This window comes from Nelumbo nucifera, chromosome 8, assembly GCF_055504915.1.
Source record: "Nelumbo nucifera cultivar China Antique chromosome 8, China Antique-T2T, whole genome shotgun sequence".
Taxonomy (NCBI): domain Eukaryota; kingdom Viridiplantae; phylum Streptophyta; class Magnoliopsida; order Proteales; family Nelumbonaceae; genus Nelumbo; species Nelumbo nucifera.
In genome coordinates, this window is record NC_142656.1 from 31,381,028 (window position 1) to 31,391,365 (window position 10,338).

A 10,338-nucleotide genomic window follows, 5' to 3' on the forward strand; every position below is an offset into this window, starting at 1 on the left:
CACTTGTTATCAAACGGCCCTTTAGTCTTTTGGTTGATTTTTAATTTATTCATAATTCCTAAGTGTAAAAATACGTTCGACTCTTATCAATGACCGGATGAACAATTTAGTTGAATTACAGCATCGTTTAACCCAGATGACCAAGGGTTAGAATTTGTAGGCTCAAAGTACATTTGGGGTAGATGCCAGCTCGGAATTGATGCCAATTTACGGGCAGGTATGTGTGCATAGAGTGTGGGTTTTTGATCTTTTGAATGTTTATAGCTCTGCAATGGAAATCAGAAATCTGCATTGGGCCTATCCGTACTCCATTTTTTTTCCTTTTGTTTTTTAGACTCAATTTGGAAAGAATACAAATATGTACAGTGCAAATACATATCAAACAATACAAAATACAAGGTTTTGTACTCTACAAATTTGTATTTGTACTCCTTCCAAACTGAGTTGTAAGTTTTTTAAGTCGTTTCCATTATTATTATCATCATCATCATCATCATTAATAATAATAATAATAATAATAATAATAATAATAATAATAATAATAATAATAATAACTTATCACACTTAATTAGAAACATGCCCAATTTAATTTACAAACCTTATTTTATACACTATTATCTATGTTTGTATTTTTGTTATTTGATTCATGATGTCATGGTTTTCATGATGTATTAACCTGGACGATTACTTAACCAAAATAAACTGGACGATTGAACTGGTGATCCAGGTGAGGATTGTATCCACTAATAGTCCTTCCCCGGAATGCTAGATGAGATATGAACAATTAAGTTCTTATTAAGGGGTTACAAACTTACAATGCCATATTACATCTCCATGGTTTTCATGATGGATCGATGGAATCAATTCAATGATACAACAATGTATACATCACACCATTGGTTGAAGCCATCGACACAACAAAGTTCTTATAAAGAACTGTGACGGATAAATCATGTAAAATTAAAAGAAATCGAAACCAAAAGCCATGAAAACAGAAACATGTCTTCCTCTTTCCCCCCCTCTTCATTGACCCAACCCTATGGATTCTGCTGACCCTCTGGTTCTTGCAACGAAATAACTGTCTCAAAGGCTCCAACGAGAGCTAGAACCTTGTTCTTCCTCTTCCCCACAAGCTTACTGGCAGTTTCCTCAATCACATCGTTGTATGCCATAGCCTCTTTCTTCGCCTCAGTATTTTGGCGCTTCAAGGCAACATTCTCATTCTCCTGCTTCTTCTTATCAGTGCCTTCCACCTCTGGTCTTTCCTTCAATTCAATACCCTGGCTTTCCCCGTCTACTACTTCCTTCTCACTCAATTCTCTTCCTTCTTGGAGTTGGAGCGTCATCTTGTCAGGCTCCTCTTCGTTGCTGGGATCTTCTTTTCCTTTACAGCTACTAGGATTTTCGGTTACAATACCCACTTCTCCTTCCTTGTTCTCAGCCTCTTCCTGCACGTTTTTGCTTGCTAAAATTTCTTCAGGGTGTTCGTTTAGCTCCTCATTGTCTTCACCTTTGTTACCATGTCCCTCTTCAGGCCGATTGTCATCATCGTTTTGTTTGTCTCTTTTCTCCCGAGGTTGTTCTTGGGCATCCAGAGCTCGTTCTAGTTCTTCTAATAATGTGGAATAGCTAGACTGTTCGAGCTTCTCTTCAGTATTCTTTGATTCGGAAGCTAGGACTTCAGTGGTTTTTCTATCTTGGGCTTCTGGTACCTCAATTGGAATTTCTTTCTCTCCCTCAATTTTATTCATCTCTTCCTGCAAGTGCTCCTTTACTTGTTCCTCTTGTTTTCCCTCCGTTTCTTTCGTAAAATCAGGACTACTTGGGGTTGAGGTAGTGGGTGTCCTGCTAGTAGAAGATTTAGTTTCCTTTTCAGGATTGGTTTTTGGGCTCTTTTTCATGCTCCTTTGCTTTGCCAAGATTGGCTGACTCTTTACATTTTTCTGTTGTGTTTTGGATGTTTTATCGGAGATCAATCTTGGGGAGTTGACAGTTTTAGGTGAGGGACAATGATTATCGGAGATTAATCTTGGAGAATTCACTGCTTTAGTCGAGGGAGAAGAATTACCAGAGATTAATCTTGGGGAGCTGACAGTTTTAGTTGAGGGAGAAGACACTGATTTAACTGTTCTGGGACTGCTTGTTTTTAGAACTTGAGATAGTGATGATAGAGGCCTGTCAAAGGATCTTCTTGTAAGCAACGTCTTATTTTGTTCAGGGGTTTCTTTCTTTCCATGTTTAGCATCAGAAGCTGAGCTTTTTGTAGGCTTGAGATAGTTTGGAATTGATTTGTCTGATAGCACTGAACTATCCTTTTCAGGAGAGCTTGCATTGGAGGGTTTTGGAGTTCTTCTTCCCTGAGGGTTTTCATTAATGCTTCTAGGGGATGAATGTGATAAGCTGCTCTTTTCTTTTCCTTGAGCAGCAGACTTTCCTTTTGTAGCCATGAGGTGAAGTGGGGGTGACCTATACATATACAAAGGAAACAAAGTAAAGGAAGTGTCATCATCAATCCAATATATATAACAAAAATCATGACTACTAAATGAAAAAAGGTTATCAAAGAATGTAATGCATCAAGGAAAGAATAATGGCTAGGTTGCAGAGATTACAATCTATTGATGGGGAATAATGGAAATTCTAGATCAGACCCATTAACTCAATACACGCCACCATGCCTTTTCCAGCATGTTTAGTTTACATTACTCGGATCAATTAAACAAGTTTGGGAGAATTCAGTTAATCCTTTGGGTGCAAACTACAAACACCAAGTTTCATTATGAAATTTACAGGATCAATTCAGGAAACCTTCCCTTATAAAACCATTTGATGCATTCTTATGACTGAAGCATAATCAAGATAGAGTTTTGCCCATTCAAATCTTCATTCAAAGAGGTCTGTTGATTATGAAATTAAAATCAATATGCATTATTTTTCTCCCTCTTAGAAACTATTTTAGAACTATAATGATAATAAGATATTTTCTAGAAAATACCAAGACACAGTAATCTTTTTTTTTTCCAAATATCAAGGAGATGATCAAGTGGTAGTGTAGAATTGATCTCTTTGAAGAACATTGAGGAAGTGCTGATTCATGCCAATGCACAGTAGGCATGAATTTACCATAGAGAAAGTATTGCCAGACTCAACTCAATGAGCAAAATGGTTTTATGTCCATTGACAGTGGGAAAAAGAACTATTAGGCTTGAACATTGACATTGGATTAGGTATAACTCGGATTTGAGCTTAGGTTAGGGTTGGACTTTGAATGGACCTAACCCGACCCAAGCAATCTCTTGCGTAAATACATAGATACACACATACTGACATGCATTTAGTAATAACAAGGCAATTTCTGTGGCGTTGTTGTAATGCTTTGGTACCTGAAAAACTTTAACCAATCAGAAACCCATGAAATTTGAATGAATACCAGTTGATTGGTTAAGGTCTCCCTTTTGAAGGTTTTAGAGTTTTATCAAGCCTTTCCACCTGAAGACAAGAAATCCTTGTTACCAAAAACCCTTTCATGTTGTGAAATCCTTGTTATCAAAAGCCATTTTCATATTGGAATTCAAATAATTCTGGCTGAATAAATGTTTTTGGGTTATTTCAGAAACCAAACAAAAGAATGAGGAAGACTGCATCCTGATATAACCCAAGTTTGGTCAATACAAATATACCAAACATCAATAAATTTAAAGCAGTTCTATAGTACAAGAACATGTTTTATGTAAATCTTGCACTTTTATGCTGTAAATGTTTCACCCTGAGACCATTTTATAATGAAGCAGAAAAACTTAGGAGGATATGGAGCAAAAGCTGCACTGGTAGAAACCCAACATTGTTCAAGAACATAGAAAGAAAATTCTGAAAATGCATTGTAGTATAAAAGGAAAACCTGATTTACATATAGATGAATATGTAAATCTTGCACTTTTATGCTTACCTTAGATCCAATTAATTAAGCTAACAGATTTTCTTCTCCATATCAAGGACAGATTTGTTCTTCACCAATTGGAAGGAACAAATGGACGAGAAGAGCCGAGAGGAGAAGAATGGAAGAGGAAGGAAAGAGAAGTTTGGTTTTAGGTTGGGGCCAGCAGAATCCACGTCGTGGGTGGGTGGTTGTGGAAACTACAAACCGATTTAAATACTACAGAGCAAAGGGCAGTTGGAGGCTGACCGGGTCAAAGCAACAACCGCCTTGGTTTCTTATATTAGAACAGGCTTAACAGTCCTGTAATTAAGGTGACCTCATGAGAAGATCTCTTCTAATGAGGTCTCATCCAGTGGCCACGTGGCTCATGTGTGGAAAGTTGAGGTTCCACCCTCCAATGGATCCCCCTAAATTTGTTATTACACCAATTGTAAATGATTCCAGATTTGTGTGCATGGTGGTTAATTTAAGAAATGGCCCACAAATCATCTACACGTAGTAAAACGATTTTGACGACCCAAAGTGAAATTGTCTAAAATTCATCATGAATTTTCAGCAATTTTCTTAAATTCATCGCAATTTTTCAAAATGTCTAAAACTCACCATGCCATTAACTTGACGTTAAATAAACTAACGGGTGTTAATATATTACCATTTTAACCTTTATAGAAAAATGTAAAATATATACAAATAAATTAATGGGTGTTAATATGTTACCATTTTAATATTTAGACATGAAAAAAGAAAAAAATTCAAAAAAATATTTTCAAATATAAAATGCATAAAAACATAAAAATTACAAAAAATATAAAATAATATAGAAATTGGAAACAAAATAAAAAATTATTTTCAAATTATAGAAACTATAGAAATTGAAAAACAAGATCAGAAAATAAAAATTGTAGAAAAAACACAAAAAATTATAGAAAAACACAGAAATTGCAAATAAATAACAAAAAATACAGGATAATTTTTAGATTGTAGAAAATAGAAAAAAATGTAAAAAAACAGACATTATAAAAAACATTGGAAATTCTAACAAAACACTAAAAATGAAAAAAAAAACAAGATAATTGAAAACTGAAAAAGACCATTTTTCCTCTACCTCACCATTCAAGGGTAATTTGGGCATGAACATTGTTATTTATGCTGACATGGACACCTCTGTTAAGAAGCATTAACGGTGCAGTAACACAAGGTGAGTTTTAGAAAATAAAAACTTACTGACATGGTGAGTTTTAGACATTTTGAAAAGTTGTGAATTTAAAAAAAATGTTGAAAACTTATGGTGAGTTTTTAGACAATTTCCCAAAGATATACAATACTTAGGATGGCAATTTCTACCCTATTCCATAGTCCTGCTGGGGTGGGTTTATTTTTGAAGGACGGATTTTGAAATGAGAACAGGTTTTGGGATTCTACAATCCTATGGATACCGGTAAGGTATAATATCAGGCTAAACATGTGCCCTCAACTTGAAACTGTCTTTTGTTATTATGATTATTGATAAGGGTAAATTTTGGAAAAGAAAATTTGATTATTCATGGAAGACACAAAAACAAGGAGCATCAAACTCTCTTTTTATATAGTTGATATAAATAGATAGATAACGCACATATGTATGCATTTGTTTGCGTGGTTTTGGGTTGGGTTGGGCAGAACTCATGTCGGGCTTGAGTTTCTATGTACTCAACCAAGCCCAAGCTTTCTAGCCGTACCCCAACCTACAACACAAGACTTCAGTCTCTGTCCATGCAAAAACTTGGGTTAGGTCAGGTTGGGTTTGAGTTTGAATTCATACAAATTGCAACCCTATTCAGAAGCTCTTGGTTTGTGTTAGGATTAAGGACTTGGGGCTTAGGGATGATAACGAGATAGGTTCAAGGAGGGATTTGTAAATTCTAAACCCTCCCCCACCTCCCCAAACCTTCCAATCTGTATCCACCCCAAAACTCGTAGTGAATTGGATTTTCAATATCTAAACCCTCATTGCACAAGAAAATACAAAACCTTGTCCGATCCTATCATCTTTGCTTGAGGGTGAGACAGGTTAGGTTTAAAACCTAGGATGAATTTCCTATTATTTCCTGCTATAGAGAAAAAGATTCATGCTTCCTCCTTTGTCAATGATCGAATTTTACTAAGACACCGACCTCGAGAGGAACGTTACCCTATTGCTTCATATGTTGTTGAAATTGTCAAGTCAATCACTATCTCGATGTAGCATATTTTAATTTTAGAAGTCAAGTGACAAACCTGCTTTGGAATAGAATTGAGGTTCTGTACGCTATCCATATATGCAGGTGTTCTAGCTCTCGCTCTCTTACAACATAACACCAAGGCATCTAGAAACTACTATCTGGATCCCTTCCCCCGGGAAATCCTACAGTTAAGTTCACTCAAATTAAAGCAATATTCGATAAACTCTTGTAAAGGAAAGTTGGTTGTTGTTCAATTCATGGATTTATTGTATCTAATCTTTCTATGTTTTCATGCATATTTGTGATTTAATTTTCCTTTGAAGGATTTCCATCATGTATACATATATGGAATGCTTTAGATTGAATGTATATATTTTGTTCTCTCGTTCTTTTTTTTTCTTTATTTAATTTTGAGTTCTTTGTTTATCTATTAATTTTGAATTCTTTAATTTTACCCAACTGGCCCAATTCATTTATTTAGGGTTTTTAAACCAATATTTAAACATTTGGTTGCATTGGGTGCACCAACAACTGCAAAAAATTAAATTGGTGCCTCACTTATAATTTATACTAATGTTTTTAACAATGAATTTCTTAAAGTTATTTTCTCACTATGATTAATTTTTAGTTTGTGATAATGACTATTAACTTATTTAGTGATTTTTTTTTAGTTGTTGATGCACCCAATGTAACAAAATGTTAAATATTGGTTCAGAAACCCTGGATAGATGAATTGAGCTAGTTGGGTATCCAAGAAACTCTGCCCTTTGTCAATGAGCAAACTTTCAATTTCAAAAATATCCTTGTTTTTTTTTCAGTTTTTCTATTTTTATACTCTATCACTCATTTTCAAACATATATTAGCATTTAAATCAATTTTAATAACTTGTACTATTATTATAAGACCAAAATACAAAGGACAACCACACATTTGGCATCATATTCAACTATTATAGAAGCCACATGGTTGGATGCATGTAGCATTGGGTTCAACTATATTTTCTTTATGAATCATGTGGCAAATTTATCTCAACTATTGATTAATAGTAACAATGTTGTATGTCATTCATTAAGACTTAAAGCTTTCTTATCAGATGGGATTCAAATCGAGGTATATTTGAATCCGTTCTAACAATACAAATTGTAGATATAGTTGGATCCGAAGATCTGAGATTGGACCTCACGAACGTTGGTTCGAATCCTAATTCATTAAGGAAGTCGGATATCCAAATATGATCTGAGCTGATTTAATTTCTGAAAAATTTAAAAATTTATTAAAAGGAAAAACATAACAGTTTCTTATATATAACTAAAAACATATTTATAAATGAAAAACATAACAGTTTCTTACATATAATGAAAAACAAAAATATAAGTATTTTTTCAACTAATTTCATCTTATATATAATACATGTCTTTTTTATAAAAAGTAAATAATATGAAAAATTACAAAAATGCAATAGAAACATATTTATAAATAAATTAACCACACACATGATTGAATCAGATTCCTTTGGATTGGATAAGGGTGATACAAATTAGATCTGAAATTTAATTAGATCATATTATCACCTTATTCGACTCAATTCAAAGATCCAATAAGGGGATATCTAAATCCAAGAAAATAGGATTGAATCCATTTGCACCCCTATCCACCAATCCACAATAATGACATAATGGCCCACATTGCCTATCATGTGGATCACTGAATAGGTGTAATACATACTTTTTTTTTTTTTTCTGAAGCGCAAAGGCAAATTCCATTCAACAAACAACAAGAGAGTTACATCTCAAGAGAGACCATAGACTGCAGAAATTCCGGTAAGATAGACCATGTCGAGGCTCAGTTATGCCTATGGCATATTGAGCAAGTTTGTGAGCTACTCGATTACAAGAATGAGATGTAACATGAGTAGAGCATAGAGATAAATAAGAACACAAGTTATGACAGTCAGCAATTAAAGAACTGCACGAGCTGCAGCTTGATAGACGTGATAAGCATTTCACAATAAGGATACATGATAAACACTATCACGATAAGGATATCTAAGGATATCACCTATCCGTATATATCCTTATTATCAGTGTAACAACTTTGTGTTAATCTCTGTACATTCCTATCTTATGCGTCTTCCTCTTGTATGTATAAATACCCAAGGCTTCTCAGTAATCAATCTATCAATTCATAGATTCTCTCGACCATTATTGTCTTCATGGTATCAAAGCCCTAAGACTCACATCCTCCTTCATTGATTAATGTTGAGCTCTTCCAGCTCGTCCACCTCTCCTTCTGCAACTACCATGAGCACTCCCTCCCTTCCTAGTCCGTACACTCTCAACCTATCTCAATTGATAACAGGTTAGACTTTCTGGACTGAACTATCATCTGTGGAGATTCTAGGTTGAACGTCCACTTCTGAGTCATGAAATTCTAGGATACGTCGACGACACCATCCCCTACCCTGACGCTAACTCCACCTCGAGTGCTCTCACCCCTGATCAAGCATCATGGCTGAAACAAGACTGTCTACTAGTTAGCTGGCTTCTTGCCACCCTGCCTAACTCAGTTCTGTCTTACGTTGTTGGATGCACCACCAGTCGTCAGATCTAGACCGCTCTGGAGAATATCTTCGCTACCAAATCCACCATACGGTTTGTTCACATTCGTGATAATCTGGCCTCACTGCGAAAAGGGGACATGTCGATGACTGATTATCTCCATGAGATCAAGAGTTACAGTGATCGTTTATTTGCTCTCGGTGAACCGCTCTCTATCTCTCAACTCATTCATCATACCATCAAAGGACTCTCCTCTGAGTATGACTCCTTTGCTACTGCTCTCACTATTCGATCTACTGATATTTCTTTTGAGGAACTCCAAAGTCTCTGGCTTCAATAGGAAACTCACCTCACTCGCTCTCTCAGTGATCCCGTTCGAAGTGCCAATAACGTGACAACAAATCGTCATCAACACCTCCCACTTCGGCACACAAACCCAACAACAACAAGGGCCCATGTCAGATTTGTGGTGGTAAGTTTCATGCTACCAAAAACTGTCGCAAATTGAAAGCTTCTATTGAATACTTGCGCAATCAAAAGCATGCCTACAATGCCGCCTCGTCTCCTTCCTAGGAGGATGCTTGGCTTCCTGACTCAGAAGCTATAGATCATCTAACTCATGACCTATCCAGCCTCAACATCCATGATGACTATGGGGTTCTGACAAGATCACCACCGGTGATGGCACAGGTTTGCACATTTAGCACATTGGCACCTCTTATTTACCTTCTTCTCGTTCACTGCTGCTCAAGAATATTTTACATGTTCCTAACATTTATAATCATTTACTTTCTGTATCCAAGTTCACTAAGGATAATGCATGCTACTTTGAGTTTCACCCTGAATATTTCTTGGTGAAGGACTCCAAAACTCATCAGGTACTTCTCAAAGGGGTGACTAATAATGGGCTTTATTATCTTCCTCTGCCCACTACTTCTCGTTCACCTTTATTTGGTGCTCGTGTCCCACTTGATACCTAGCATATGCGATTCTTCCACCCATCCCCTTCAACAGTTCGTTACATTGTGCAACATAATTGACTTCCAGTCAGCTCCAAGAAGGTGTCTTCCTTCTACTCTTCCAGTATTTACAGGAAAAGTCATCGGTTGCCATTTGATAGTAATGTAGTGACAACATCATCTCCTCTTGAACTAGCTATAACAGATGTTTGGGGCCTTGCACCAACATCCTCAGTTCATGGTTATCATTATTACATAGCTTTTATAAATGTGTTCTCCAAATTCACATGGCTTTACCCTATACATGCAAAGAGTGATACTCTCAATATTTTTATTCATTTTAAAACTATGGTTGAACGACAGTTGGGGGTCCCTCTCAAGTGGCTACAATCTAATGGTGGTGGTGAATTTCGCAAGTTGCATTCCACATTTGCTAAATTGGGTGTTATTCATCAAATGTCATGCCCTCACACGCCAGCACAAAAATGTTGTGGCTGAGCGCCGACACCAGCACATTGTTGAGCATGGACTGGCCATTCTCGCCCACTCCTTAATACCCACAAAATATTGGTGGGAAGCATTCAGCACCGTTGTTCACTTAATGAATCGAACACCTACACGAGCTCTCAATAATCGAACTCCTCTTGAGGTTATCTTCAACAAGACGCCAAATTGCCTACGA

General features: G+C 36.1%; 1 protein-coding gene across 1 annotated transcript; it reads right to left on the reverse strand.

Moving 5' to 3' along the window:
* Positions 1 to 777: 777 nt before the first annotated feature.
* LOC104603209 (uncharacterized) lies at positions 778 to 4,127 on the reverse strand. The gene is made up of 2 exons (XM_010267188.2): positions 3,947 to 4,127; positions 778 to 2,466 (listed from the first exon to the last, which is right to left on the reverse strand). Exon 2 carries the CDS (start codon positions 2,445 to 2,447, stop codon positions 1,038 to 1,040), a length of 1,410 nt encoding a protein of 469 aa, XP_010265490.1. The 5' UTR covers positions 2,448 to 2,466; positions 3,947 to 4,127; the 3' UTR covers positions 778 to 1,037.
* Between the last annotated feature and the right edge of the window lie 6,211 nt (positions 4,128 to 10,338).